General features: G+C 34.9%; 1 protein-coding gene across 5 annotated transcripts in view; it reads right to left on the bottom strand.

Annotated features, from left to right (window-relative positions):
• Nucleotides 1-613: 613 nt before the first annotated feature.
• The window catches only part of RBBP8 (RB binding protein 8, endonuclease), a 36,243-nt gene continuing 21,828 nt past the window's right edge, over nucleotides 614-15,028 (bottom strand). For 4 of the 5 annotated variants that reach the window (XM_075023118.1, XM_075023117.1, XM_075023119.1 and 1 more), the window contains 11 exons: nucleotides 13,318-13,393; nucleotides 10,058-10,227; nucleotides 8,540-8,641; nucleotides 7,364-7,461; nucleotides 6,587-6,714; nucleotides 4,759-5,644; nucleotides 4,547-4,673; nucleotides 3,334-3,431; nucleotides 2,415-2,529; nucleotides 1,318-1,488; nucleotides 614-698 (listed from right to left, as the gene is read on the bottom strand). In XM_075023118.1, coding sequence (XP_074879219.1) covers nucleotides 625-698; nucleotides 1,318-1,488; nucleotides 2,415-2,529; nucleotides 3,334-3,431; nucleotides 4,547-4,673; nucleotides 4,759-5,644; nucleotides 6,587-6,714; nucleotides 7,364-7,461; nucleotides 8,540-8,641; nucleotides 10,058-10,227; nucleotides 13,318-13,393 — 2,045 coding nt within the window. In that variant the 3' untranslated portion in view covers nucleotides 614-624. Of the gene's footprint in view, nucleotides 699-1,317; nucleotides 1,489-2,410; nucleotides 2,530-3,333; nucleotides 3,432-4,546; nucleotides 4,674-4,758; nucleotides 5,645-6,586; nucleotides 6,715-7,363; nucleotides 7,462-8,539; nucleotides 8,642-10,057; nucleotides 10,228-13,317; nucleotides 13,394-15,028 lie in introns of all 5 variants that reach the window. The other variant, XR_012649773.1, reaches the window with a different exon arrangement.

Below are 15,028 nucleotides of genomic sequence, written 5' to 3'. Positions count from 1 at the left end.
GGCGTTCAAGAATAGAAAAGATTCCTTTCAACTTATTTGTTCACAAAACACTAAACAAGTTTTATTCTACAAAGAAAACATATGCTGAGGTAAAAAATGAGCTAACAACTATTTAACTGAAGGGCTTGGTATCATTATGAAATGAAGATTCAGACTACCAATGATGATTACACAGAAAGGCAATAGAGGAAGCACCAAGAGGTACAGTTGTTAAACATTACTCATTTATTGCCTAGAGGAAGGGGCAAAAAAGCCAGAGAAGGAAAGGTTTTTATTTGTACAAGCAACCCATAGGGTCTTTGCTCATAAACTCATGCATGACCACATGCCTATAAGAAAAACAACATGGATTACAAAATACTGCATTCAATAAATTTATAAAAAGCAGAAGAGGCAATCCCTTCTCTTCAGCAAATGTGATAGACGGGGATCTCAATGTGTTTACCTTTTTTTACCCCCTACCCCAGCTTTTATCTAAGGCTTTTATCTAATTTAGTAGATCTTTTACCTGTGCATCTTCAGCTGCTAGTATGTTATGCACAAGCATGCTTATTTTATGCAAGAACAAGTTCCCTATAGGGAGGATATTAAGAGCCTTAAAATGCCTATACAAAACAAACTAAATTACCTTTCATCACTTTTGAAATATGGCTCCACAAAAGCCTTCTGCTTGGCTTTATCTTGTTTATCCTCATGTTCTGTAAATATATCCGTAAAATGAAAAATTACATGTCATATAACTTAACAGACTGCCTGGAAAAACATCTGTAAAATTATTAGCCAGCTATTAAGAAATACAAAAATGCCATGTACATTCAGTCTGAGACAACAGATTCAAACAGATACTAAAAATAATATAGAATTGATTGAACCACTGATTAAAAAGCATTATTGGAATAGAAGGAAAACAGCAGCAAGACAAGTAAAAAAAATAAGCAGAATAGCAAAGGAAAGGTTGCTTAAAATACAAAATACTGCAAAATCTTTGGCAGAACCTAGGATAGGGAGAAGAAAGGAAGCACGTAATCTGCAGCCAAAACCTGGTGTTTCCTGTAAGAGTGACTTTGCTGTACAGCTCCTATGCCAACTTCCATTACACATCCCATATTTGTGTGGTGGCTATATAAATGAACTACCAAAATAATTTTCATATTGGTTTATGTTATGTCCTTACAATGAATAAATTTTCCCATGAATTTATGAAAATTGAACTGATGATTTATTTGGCATATTTGTTCCTAGAGAGCAGAGCTTGATTTAAAAATCAACTTCTGTAGTTTAAACAGCCTAATAAAGACAAAACAAATTATATCCCACTCTTTAGTTTCTTGCTTGCTGCTGTTATTCCCTTATCCTGCTCTTCATCATGAAGAGTTTCTTTTTCAGCACATGCAGAAGGACTATCTTCTGGTAGGCAGGATTCATATTCTTCATGGGTTGTCCGATCAAACATCTCTGTTAAGGTATCATTAATTGTTTTTTCTCCTCCTATTATAAAAAGCATAATGAACATCCAAATCAGTCTCTCAACAATTCAAGTCAAGAAAGTGCACTTTGATTGAATGTGTATCAAAAGAACCAACATTTACTTCCTGCTCCAGTACCGATTAACTCAACAGCAGCTATACATTTATTCTTTCTGCAACTTCTCTGTCAGTCTTTCAAATGTGGCCAATGCTCATTTATTTTTCATAAAAGATACCTTGATCTCATTTCTAAAATTTGATTAATTGCTAAATCACTTTGATGTACCTCTAATGTTAATACTGGATACATGAAATTTTTGTTCTTGTAATTATGGAGTTACCCAAGCAAAAGGAAATACTTTCTGTGGGCAGGAGAGAAACTACGGAAATGTGATCAAGTTGCAACAGCTTAAAAAAATAAACCACATCTTTAAAAGTCACTGCCCTGCAGCCATGATTCACCACGTACCATACATTAAATATGATATAAACACATTTGGATTTATTTTAAATATACTAGTTCTATTTATATGTCATTAAAAATGAAATTAGTCTTCCCATAGAAAGTCTGATATGATTACAGAGCAAACTTTCAGAGCTGTTTGTTATAAGAGTGATTGTTGCAGGTGAGATCAGAACTATTATATGGTTAAGTCTTTAACTTTTTAAGCACTGTAAATGCATAGCTACTGGTTCTATCTCAGCACAAATCATACAATTTTCTTAATCTAAATTAAAAAAACCTCAACAACAACCACTGATTATACTAGGAAACAGACTGATCTTTGTAACCTACAAAAATACATCAGTGCTTTTTTATTGCAAACCATTTTCTACCATCTATTCATACAGGGGGAAAAAATGCCCTTTACTCTTTCTTCCCCCCCCCCCCCCCCCCGAAAGCAAACCAAGGGGAAAAAAAAAAAAAAGAAAAAAAAAAAGACTTACTTGGACTGCTTTCCTGATTTTGCTCTTGATTTTTCATGTTTAATAGCACACTTTCGCCAACATATGTATAATCTGTATCAACAACTTCTCCTCCAACTCTTGACTGAGAACCACCCTAAATAGAAAAAGCAAACATGACAATTGCACTCAGAAGTAACTGCTGTAGTCAGTGTCATTGCTGTATATCTGAAACACTTTCACAACAGTTAATTCCATCTTTTTGGACACTTTCTGTGATTATTTTTTTCTGCAGTAATGTCTGCATGATAAAAATGTAAAATCTAGGTAAGTGAATAACATGCTGAAATTCAAATGTGAAGCATTTATCTGGTGGATTACAGTACTTGATGGGCAAGAAATGCCTTAGAAGTTTTCATGTTAAATTCTACAAAGATAAAAAGTAACAATGAAACATACAGAAATTAAAAACTGGTCAAATTCATAGATTTTAAGATAGTGTTTAAGTGAGACATAGACTTCAGGAAAATTCTCAGAGATCATAATAACTAACCTGCATCCAACTCAAAGAAAGCTAATAGTCATTATCTGCACATTTTCCATTACTTAACATAAAGAGATATCACAGTGAACATTTTTACAGGAAAAATTATGATATTTAGAATAATTTTTTTTTTTTCTTAAAAGAAACCCAAAACCACCCCCAAAACACGTCAGTTTCATACTGAGTAGCCACCTGGCTGAATTTATTAAATACAACTAGACAGTGGAAATGTTTTAGGATGACTGTAGTGTACTATGCATAAATAAACATTTCAGGAGCACGAACAAATATCAAATAAGCTGAATTTAGATTTTTGTTAGAAAATGGTTTTGGTCTGCCCAGAATAAAGTTCATGATACTACCTTTGTAGGCTTTTTTCAGTACCATAGAACTTGCAGACTTGTTATACAAGTTTACCTTTGTATCAATCACAGTAATGTCCATTTTGTACTGTGAAAGGTCAGCTCCTGGGTCTATACTCCACTGAAGGTTTTCTAAAGGTTTATCTTTCAGTTCTGGAAGCAGAGAGTATAAGAAAAAAGACAAATAATCAGAATCAAATTCTCCTAACAGCATCCTATAGTGTGTAAATTATAAGCCAGCTTTCCTTTCATCAGTTCATCTTTGGGATTAGGGATTGATTTTTCTCAAACAATAAACATGCTCATTTGGCATAAATCATATTTTGTCTGAAGAGTTAGAAAAAAGATCTTTAAGTTTTTTGTCATATTCCGGGAGCACACCACTCCTTTGTGTTTGTATGAGGTATGCAATGCATAAAATACTCTTGCAGGTAAAATCTCTGTACTGTGTAAGTCAGGTAGCATTAATACTGGATAGAAGACATCAGACCGACAAGAATACAAAAGTCAGGCCTTAGAATACAAGAGAGTACAAAAGTGTCCAGTCATTGTTCCAGACATGGCTCTTGATTTATCTGTGAAGTAGAGGTTTAGATTCCAAGATACATGGCCACACCAACTACAGATATTTTTAAAATTCATAATACAAGTATTTCTAAATGCAGTGTTGCAGCTCAACTAAGGAGCACAGAAGCAGTGATTCTATAATCCCAGTTAAAAAAAAAAGTTTTCAAACTGGGACCACTTAATAGGAAAGAAGATACAACTTCCAGGAGAGTATTTGGCAGCATCTGTTCATTACCATTAAAGGCACAAATTTCTTTAACAGATCATCAGGAATAATGAAAAATATTAACAAAATGGTTTATTCTTACACTAAAGTACAGTTTTCAAGCATTTGATATAGATAGTTTAAACTCACACTTCCTGAGATTTTATTTCAGTATCTGTTATTTACATGCTGCAGTAAACAACAATGCTAAATAAATGAAAAAGAAAAAGATTCCTCGCCTGTTGAGTTTACAGCTGAATGCCAATGATATATTTCTTATAAAGTGGCAAAAGAATGTCAGGAAGATACAGAATGAAAATGGGGGAGAAGGGCAGGGGTAATCTTTAGAAGTCCTGAATAGAATGAGACTGAGTTAGAAGCAGAACAGAGAAAGTGATTAAAGTGGGAGAAAAGAAGATATGAAAAATTCTATTCAACCATAGCACAGGCTGGGGGGAGTAAGGGGGCAATAAAAGGAACATTTTAATCAAGTTACCTTGCTCATTTTGCTGTGCTTTATTTTTTGATAGTCTACAAGGGTTTGGTTGAAGTACAGATGCTGGTTCAGACTCTCCATGTCCTGTCCTTGTTTTCTTTCTATTTGGTACGTGGCCACTGGCAACCTAACAACATATTGCAATTTTACTATTTTCCAAAACTTAAATATAATATTTTAAAGGAGAAGAAAAAAAAGTCAGAAAAGCATACCTTCACATCATCAAAAAGTTGCTCTGTCTCTGCAGAACTTGGCAGTGGTGCAATTTTGAAGGGAGGAACTTCTTCTTTCATTTGGATATGGTTTTTCTTATCTGGGAATGTTTTTCCCAGCATTGCCTCTTGTACATAGGATTCCTCTTGTAAATCTCTGCCAAACAAACAGCTCTCATTGTTGGCATTTTGAATGGATGATGAACTTTCAGGAATGGGCTTCCCTAGCTGTGAAAAAATGTCATGCAGTGTCACCTGTTTCAGCCTATTTTTACAGATCTCCTCACTTCCTTGTTTTTTCTCTTGACAACGAACTCCAGAGAAGCGATCAGACAGATCCAAGGGCTTATCCACTGTATGCTCCCCATTAATATGCTGAACATCTGATCGAAATGGCATTGAGTTCTCTTTATTGAAGGATGTTTTTTCACAGCTAATTGCATGCTCATCTTCAGCTTTCTTTCTCTTAGCACACCTGCCTTCTAGCTGCTTCTGGTGTATGAGAAGGAAATCACTCTTGATCACATCATTTTTAGCTGCACAGGTGTTTCCAACACAGGTTACAGCCTCATTAGTATTCTTTTTCACAACCATTTGCCTATTGATAGAGGCCTGGCTAATAACCGAGTTGATTTCTGTTCCAAGATTCAGTGGTGCAACAAAAGCAACATCTTCAGATTTTGATCTACTTTTATGAGATCTGGAACTGGAAGGATTGTTGAAGAGGTTAGTTTTGAGATTAGGCTTCAATCCTGAATCTAAAATACAAGGGGCATGACTTGTACTTGAGTTGTTCTTCATACTGCTAGAAGCTCCAAAAATGGGAGAAGCTACCCTAGAATCCCAGTCAACATGTGGTGGAGTGTTCCGAGATGGATCTGAAAGACTGAATACAATGAGAGATGAGATATTTTTCTGGTGTGCACAGGGGGCTGGGAGGAAATAAAGGGATACACAAAAATTCTGTTTCCTACCAGTGATCTGCTTTAAAGCTGTCAGAATTGCTAGTATTAACTCAAAACAGAAGGAAAAAGAAAAGAAAAATTTTTGGTCTAGGAGTAAGTACTGTTGCACTTAGAGCTGTAAAAGGCAAACAAAACACAGACCTCATCCTTCACTTTAGTATGGTGTGAAATTCACATTCAACTGAGAACCAAGGACAGAACTAAGCCTACCTAGGAATCTCTTCTACCAAAGGACTCCCCACCTTTCAGTGCAGTGAAATGGAAGTGAGAATGGTTGCGATAGCAGTCTATCTAGGTTCTTGCATAGATCTTATAACCACGATAACAGATTCTCAAAGCTTCTGCAAGTGAAGGAAAAATATGCAAGCTTCTTTCAGGTACTCTGTTTTTTACTTGTCACCAATAAAACATACATTTAAGATGAAAAAGGGGCAAAAAAAATTTCAGTTTAGACCACAACATCCTGAGGAGAGTGGGAAGGGCAACAGTCAATCGGTATGACATCTAGTCAGAAGAAATGGTTTAGGATTATTTTCCTACCCCAGCTCCTGGCCCCTTATGCCTAGGTTTATGGGCCTCAGAAGATACCTTGCAATAACAAGTCATCAGTGAGGGAAGGACTGTGTACATAGAAAGCCCAAATCAGAAGCTGGAGAATGAAGTAAAAGTCCACAGTTTTGCATTCTATCAGTTCCTTTGCTTCTAATGTTATTTACTTGAAAGAAACCCATATAATATGAAAATATTTATTTCTGTGTCTGTACCTTCAAAGCAAACTGCTGTAAGGTTTTAAATTCTACTAAAACCAGACCTTCATATAAGCCTGCTTAAACCAATATTATTACAACCAAGTGGAAACACACCCTAAATTGTTGTCATCATTTCTTGATTCAGAAGCTGGATGTTTTCTTGAGTCTTCAGACTGCATGCTCTCTGGGGCCTGGCTCATAAGAGTATTGGTATGGGGAGGACTCAGTACACTCTGGGACTCCTTCCAAGCAGTGAAGGAAAACAAAGGAAGTGTGAGAAGCTGTTAGAATTCAAAATCAGAAATATGCTAGGTTTGCACATGAATACTTTGAAAACCCATTCAAATTGAACCACTCAAAACTCTGAAAAATAATAAAAGTTAAAAGAGAGATGAAATTTTGACCAGCAACTTTAAAAAAAGCATATGGAAATTAAAAAATTTCATCATTCAAATGCACATGCAAAAAAAATTGTCTGCATACTATCATTTTCACTGTAGTTACCAAGTAAAAACATCAAATAATCTCACGTGAGTCACCAAACAGTCTCATGACCAAATAATCTTTTTTAGCATATTAGACTTGATTACTCCACAAAGGGAGTCTGGCAGACCCAAGAATTTAGTCCACTGTCTTAGTCAAACTTGAAAGATGTATACACAGCAGGAACTGTGCCCCTACCTTCCTCCCCAACCCCCCAGACAGGTCAGCAGAGTTATATCTCTTCTTGCTAGAGCAATTCTGTAATGAGTAAGCAAAAGCAAACCAAAGTGAGCTTACTGAAACTTGGAATACTTTCGCAGAACTTTAATGCAAAAGAGAAAAATACTGTTTTTGAAAACAATGGGCACAAAAAGCTGATTATGTAAGAAATTTGTGAATACTACTTACAGATTCCTCTTGAACAGCAAGTCCAATTGTTTCTGCCACGACTGCAGCCAAGTTAAAAGATGGCTTTGGAACAGGATAGCCTCCCATCCTTGGTTTATCTTTATGAGTAGAAAAAGGTCATAATAAGTTACATATACATTATAGTATCTTACCCACTCACACAGATGGTACAAACACAGAACTAAAAAGATCACAAATTGAAACTGGTAATTATGGAAATAATTTGACCTATGTCAGATAAAAATCCTATCTGGAAGTGGTAAGTGGAGAAGGGGGGCAAAAGAAGAATTTCTGATAAGAGCAATTGCTCTTCACAGAGAAATATGTTTCCAATTTGAATACAGCTCCCCAAAATTAAAATACAAAGACAAGTCAATGTAAAAGTTGATTTTCAAACTCCCAGTCCAGGGCATGAGTAGTCTGAGAAAAGCATGTAGAACAGTGATGTCTATTTATAGTAAAATGCTTGTGTTGCATACTTCCTAGGTGACACTTATTCTTCCTGTGTCTTTATTAGGAAAACAGATAGATGAGTTTCCCTTCTTTCAAGGGTTTAACATTACTCAGTTTATTGAACTGGGCCAAGGTAATATGATGGGAAAGTACAAGAATTACAACCACCACAACCCTGACTTGCACAAATGATTCCAAGATACCGATTCTCACAGTCATTTATAGTTAAATACTTCACAGAAAAAAATCAGGGACACAGAAATTTCTTGTCAAAGAACTGTTTATGGAGAAGGACTTAAGACTTAAAGACTTGTAGCAATTCACAGTTGCAAAAAAGGAATAATTAACAGAAGCACTTCTAAATGTTACATATTCATGTCGGACAGGAAGTGCAATTCTCAGAATATTTTATCTCCTGTACAGTTGGAAACCCAGACATAAGACAATTGGATAAGTTGCCTAAACTATAAGATACCTGCAGTAAGAGCTGCACTGAGCTTCTTTCTATTTCTTGACTCTAAGCCCTGATGCTAGGCTTAGAATCAGGCAGACAGGCATTACAAGATAGGCATTTCGGTAGCAATTATGTGATTAAACATAATATCATTTTTCTGGCTCCTTTGTTTAAAGAGATGAACCCTCAGTTGTTGATGAACCCTCAGTTTTACAATATTTTTGCCTTATTTTGAATGGAATTAGAACTAAATCTATTAATACACTTACTTGGTACAGGGGACAGTTGTGGATCACAGGTGTCTGCCACTAGTATCTCTTCTCCGTGGTGACTGTTCACTTGTGTGGAATACAGTGGAATTTTTCCAAAGTCTAGATGTAGAAACATTTTCACATGGTGAAATGAGGCATCCCGTTGTGATAATTTTGTGTAGATACAGACCATGATCCTGATCTTAAAAGCACTTGAACGTGAGTTTCGCTATGTCAGAAGATCCAGTAATATAAGCACATCTGATTATTTTTATTCTGAGGTATCACTGTGACAAATTAGTCACAAATATTTCATATTAATCCTTTCTCTCACAAATATGAGCCCATCCAGTCAGCCATAAAACAATACTGACGCATAATTACATCACTTTCTACACTGACCACAGAAAAAGTATGTATTCAATCTATATTTGACCTGTTAATATGGCAACAAAACTATTAAAGAGTAAAGCATGCAAGGGGAAAATTTTTTGCATCAGCTAAGGTAATGAAAAGGTGAAAAACCTGAGATTTGAATCATGACCAACTTTGTGCCATGTAGTCCTTTCTAAAACATTTCTTACATATTTAACTTTGGTTTAATTTAGTAGCTCAATTTTTTTATTCAGAAAATAGAGAGAAGTAGAGGTATGTTTAGAAAGGAAAAAACTATCCACAGCACTAAAATTACATATGTAAAATAAAGGGTGTGAATAATCAACCCACCCTCTTCACCCCACAGTTGTGCTATTTTTATTCTTGGGAAGAGGCTTTTAGTCAAGACTCAAAATTTAGATATATTCATATATTATTTAAAATACATATTTTTATTCCACAAGATAAATTAACACATTAAAAGCACCTGGATTGTTTATCATATTTCCTGTGTATCATTAAAATACAGGCACAAAGTCCCTTATTTCACAAAAATATTTTCTATAGTTAAATTACATTAGAGCTATTTCTATGACATTACAGAACAAAGTTTGGAAACTAAATGGGCGCAATACTTTTGGACTTAGACACGAAACAAATGCAAACAGTGTATCAGTACTAGAAAAAGGAAGATCATGTAGTTGCTAGAATTAGATATCAATTGGTTTCAGTAATACTACTTTAATTGGAGAGTAATTGCTGAATGTGGCAAAACATTTATTTCACTCTCCACTAGGTGGTGACATAGCTGTATGCACAAGTCAAACCCTAACGTTTTTCAGTTTGTTTGCAGTTACAGAAGAGATATGGGTTGGAAAACTGTGCATTTGCATGTGTATGTGGATGAAGAAAAGTAGGACGTTGAGATAAGCTTTGAGCATATCACTGATATAACATTTACTGCTACAGACAGTTTTCCCCTGATATGTATTATGGCATAAATGGAAAAAAGCCAAACCAGAAAACCCACAAGACTTTTTTTTTTTTTTTTTTTTTTTTAGTTTTCAGCCTTTGCAATCAAACTCATACATCACCTTTTTCTTTAGTCCTTAAAAATATATTTTAAAATTAATTTAAAACAATAAAATACAATACTCTTACCACTGTTGCTTTCCGCAAGTTCCAAATCTGGGTGTGTATGTTCTGTGTATCGGATATGCCTATTCTCTTTTTTTCTTCTCAGACGATTAACCACAGAAAATGAAGAAGTCAGAACTGGAGAATCTGGAATGACTCCTTCTTCTAATTCCACTGCTTGTTGCTTTTGCTCCCTGGAGACCAAATTAGGTGGTCAAATAGAACCCCAAGTCAGCAAGACGAAGAGCTTTCATTTCAGCAAGCAGGACAATCACATGGTTCAAGAAAGTAATAATTTAGAAAATACAACCATCTCAATAACATCACAGTGTAAAAAAAGTAAAACTAGAACCTAGTTTTTAGATACATCTATCAACAAATTCACAATTGCTCCATCAAGCCTCAGAACAGCATACAAACGTAGCTCTTCACATTTGAAGTCAACATTTAACTACTGCACTAGGGAAGACTTTTCCCCTGGAAGAAAGTAGAGACTGTAGAGTTCTAGCTTGTCCTTTAAAGCATGTGCTACTTGAATGAAAGAATGCTGAAATGGATGGACTAGTGTCTCTCTCCCTGTATGGAAGTCCCTGCATACCCCAAGAATACTGTCTTAAATACAGAACAAAAGTTTTTGGACAATTTTAAATAGTAATGATCAGCATTACATTCAAAGCAATCCCCCTCCAGAGCATTGGATGTTGCCTCTTATTCACCTTACAAAGGTCTTCAGAGAGGAGTGTAAAAAGCAATGTAAACCATGTAAAACAAGTAATGTAAAACACAACATGAGTTATGAAGTTTATTTTCTCTCACACTGTCAGCTCTAACAGCATGTTGCAGAGTCAGTATATAAAAATTAGTGTAACAAATAACCATGTCTTTTCTCTGTGAAAACTCTATCTAGACATGGTAAGGAAAAACCAACCAAAAAACATTAATTTGAGTTCTTTTAACTTAAATACAGTTTGTTTAGTACTTAATGAGGACATTGCTACCTGTCATATGGTGATGGTAGTGAAAAATGGAAGAGGCAGTAAAAGAAAAACACAAGGAAATCTAACTCGGCCTGCTTGGTCATCTTTCTGCAGTAGCACTTTTCCTTACGACTCTCAAGAGAAAACACGGACCAAAAGATCATTTCCTAACTACAAAGTGAAGGATGTAAGGTTTTGATCTAAGGGAGGAAGAGGAAATATGGATATATTTCTGCTTGCACTGAAATGAACCACAAGATCTTATATAAACTTATATAAAATAAGTTAATGGAAAACTGTAGAAAGCTGCCTTGTTTGAGACAAAAAGCATTTTTGCAGTTAGGCTTTTTACCATGACTAACTTTGAACACTTAATGACAAACATTGATGCACTGATGCTCTGAAGTCTTGATGAATCTTATTGTGTGACTCTCTTCTAGCACATTTACAAAGAAAGCACCATAACTGGAAAACTGTATCATCTACTAACAATATCTTAAGAAACAAATCAAAACAAACAGCAAAACAATATGTTCATCCAGTTACATGGCACATGTGGTCTTGTATGACAAATTAGCCTACTATAACTATATTTTTCTGTACCTTACTTCTATACAAACCAAGAGGTAGCTCCTACATACCACCACAAAAAACTATCAAATGAAGAAGCTGCCATCATAAATATGCAATAAATAATTTCTGAACCATGGAAACATTTATCTGAGACCCTAGAAAAGGTTTTTGCAGAAATTTCCTTGCTGTTTCCATCCACAGATAATGAAATCCTAATCTAATAAAGGATCAGTTAATACAATTCTTCTAAAATTTCACTGATTTCACTTTTATAGAGGATTCTTAGATTTTTTCCGAAAATATTAAACCTTGGTAGCAAAACACAGAACACTGCAAAAAAATTAATTTCATGTCATGCACCAGAAACAATCTGTTACCTTGCACCTCTGCGATGATGTTACATTGATCTAAGTTGTTCATTCTAAATAAAGTAACACGACTGGAGTTCAACTGAAACAACCAAATGCAATGGCTATATTACAAACAGCAGGACCATCCTTGTTAATTACTGTTTATCCACTCAACTCTGCACTCATTTAAATGACCACCTAACATGCAGAGCAAATAACTTCGTGTTACATTGGTCATTTTCAACTTTCCCACACTGGCCAGAGATTTTTACTGGAAGCTAAATTGCAAGACTGGGGATCAAACTAATAAATTTGGATGGATCTGTCTGGTGTCAATTTTTTTAATGTCACTTCCTGTCAAGCTGCATAGGAGGACCATTATTGAGAAGCAATTATACATAGGGAAGCATATAGAAATTTGTTATTACTTGATATTAAAAAGGAGTACTCCTAGGGTCATGAAATATGTTACTCCGAGAAGATGAAATGCATACAGAAAAAGAAAGGATGATTAAGGTGCAGATGATGGGAGACAAACCAAGAAATACAAAGCAATAGGACCACAGACATTTTGAACTGAACTCTAAGCTGTTTTACTCCTCTAACAAAGTTACCTTCTGACAAAGACAAGAAAAAATTACATGCAGTAAAAAGCCTACACAAGTCCACACAACCTGTCCCATTCACCCCATGCACATACTTGTTCACAGATAGGCAAAACTGAGGTAAGTTTCAGATGATGTCAGACCATAGCTATACAAGCAAGGAATACTATCTCTGCCTTGCACACTACACCATATTTGCATATTAACCACAACATTATATGGCACATTCTTGCTATCATATCAGATTACAATTTGACAGTCAATTTGTAGCTCATTATTTTTATGGTTTTCTTTTGAAATTGATTGTTTTTTTCTTTTTAAAACTGTAAAATTATCATAAGTTTATTTAAAAAATTTATTGCAAGATCCTGAGACTTTTTGACTAGCTGAGAAATTGCTTTTCTAAAGTCTTAACCTAGGAGGAAAGAATTGGTAAAGAGTCAACAGAGGAATAAAAGAATGAGACTTAAGACTTTGCTATGCACTGTTACCAGAATAATATTGAACAATCATGAATTCAAACAGAATTTATATGACAAATTTATCTCTCTCAGTTTAAAAAAAGAAAGATGCACACAGTTAAAAGAAAGCAAAAAATCTGCACAATACAAAAATGCTAGTTTTATGTTGCTATAGTGGCAGTAGACTATCTTTTCACATTCTATTAAAGAAGAGGAAACTCAAGTTTAAAGACTTAAAAGCTGATATTTATATTCCCAGACATTACTACTGAGGAACTGGGGGGAGGGAGAGAATATCCAAAAATCCTCAAAACTTACTCCAACTCCTTCTGTAATTGCTGAAACTGTTCAGTTATCTTTTTATTTTCATCCTGCAAGTTGTTTTTTTCATTCACTGCAATATATAGGGAAAAAAAAGATAGAAAAAAAATAATCAATGCATACATATTAACATCATAACAAATTTCGTCAGGTCCTTTAAGGAAACAGAACCAATTCTAAAACATAATACCATTTACCCTTTCTGTAGCTTACCAAAATGAATTTTCAAGCTAGTCATTAAAAAAGTTGTAAAATGATGTTAGAAAAGGCAAAGGTGTCACAATTACTGGATCATAATATTAGCTTTACACAATCATTAATTACTTTTGTCCATGTACATACAAGTGAAACTGCGTTGGAAAGATGAATGAACTGCTCACTCAGCTCCGTGGACAAAATTGCTTCCTTAGATTGAAGGCAGCTTATGAAGTATAAAGCAATTAGAATTCAGTTTTAGCCACCAAAGCGAGCAGCTAATTCAAGACAACGGGAAAAAAAACCCAATTTCTTAAAAATCAGTTAAATATTTGGGAATTTAAGAGAGACTAGTCAGAAATTTTTGATTTTACTTTTCTTAATTTCCAATTCATTCTGCCTGTACTTCACACAAGTTTACTGCATAACCTTCAGCCTTTTTTCCACGCTGTCTCAAACTAACGTAGTGATAGCTCCCAACTTTTCTGTTCACCTTTAATTTTTATTTTCTTGTTGTTATTTTTTTGTTGTGTATTTTACCTCTGGATTATTCTTCACTGAACTTTTTTGCTGGTTGCAGGAAACACATGAATTGTCATATAGACCTCAATTCAAACCCATGGAAGACTACTGTTCTGTCAGATAATGTTCAAGAAGATTTGTACCTAATAGGTCTCACCTTGATTTTGAAGGCTCAGAGCTTTATTTAAAGATTGGTTGTACCCTGTTGTTTACCACTAAACTGAAGGATTCAGAATATTTTTATATAAACATCCAATATTAAAAGTCCTTGAAAAATTGATGTATTTTATATTAGTACAGAATCTAATATTTCTATAATTTAATTAAGCTCTGAAAAGCTACTTTTTGTGTCTGGCATTTCCCAGATTTTAAATCTCACTGAATGTCTGCTTATTCTTGATCAAGCAAGACAACTAAATGAAACAAAATAATTAATTAATGGTAAAGATACCATTAACATTTGAAAATCCTGCCCTGTATTATTTAGCATTTTATACAACTGATCTTTCCAAACTCTCTTTGTGAAGAGATTTGTTGTGTCCTGCCTTCAAGTCACATAGAACAAACAGTTTATTTTTCCTGTCCCATATGTACTACTTCCTGATTTCAAAATGAGCTGGCTACAAGCTGCCTGGTGTAAAGCAATTCGTTTGTGGCTTCAGAGGGTTATGTGAAGGTTATGGGTTTACTGCAGTTAAAAACTCCAAGACCAGCTACAGGACAGAAGCTGGACCCAGGGAACTTCTGTCTGAACTTGCTACTTTGTTATCACCAGTTACTTTTGAAGTCAGGGTTTCCTTAGGAAAGCTGGCAATCAGTCCTTCTATGCCTTAGCTGTAGGAATAAACAGAAGCAGCCACATTTTATCTAACATAGCTACTTCACACTGTAAGATTTTCCACCTCAGTTCACTTTCAGCATCAGCACTTAAATCTAAGAAGGTGGGTCAAATGACTAGTAAATGGTATGTTACATATTTTCAGACTGTAGA

Source organism: Buteo buteo, chromosome 3 (genome assembly GCF_964188355.1).
Source record: "Buteo buteo chromosome 3, bButBut1.hap1.1, whole genome shotgun sequence".
Taxonomy (NCBI): Eukaryota; Metazoa; Chordata; class Aves; order Accipitriformes; family Accipitridae; genus Buteo; species Buteo buteo.
Note: the sequence above shows the minus strand (reverse complement) of the source record. Positions and strands in the feature narration are given on the sequence as shown.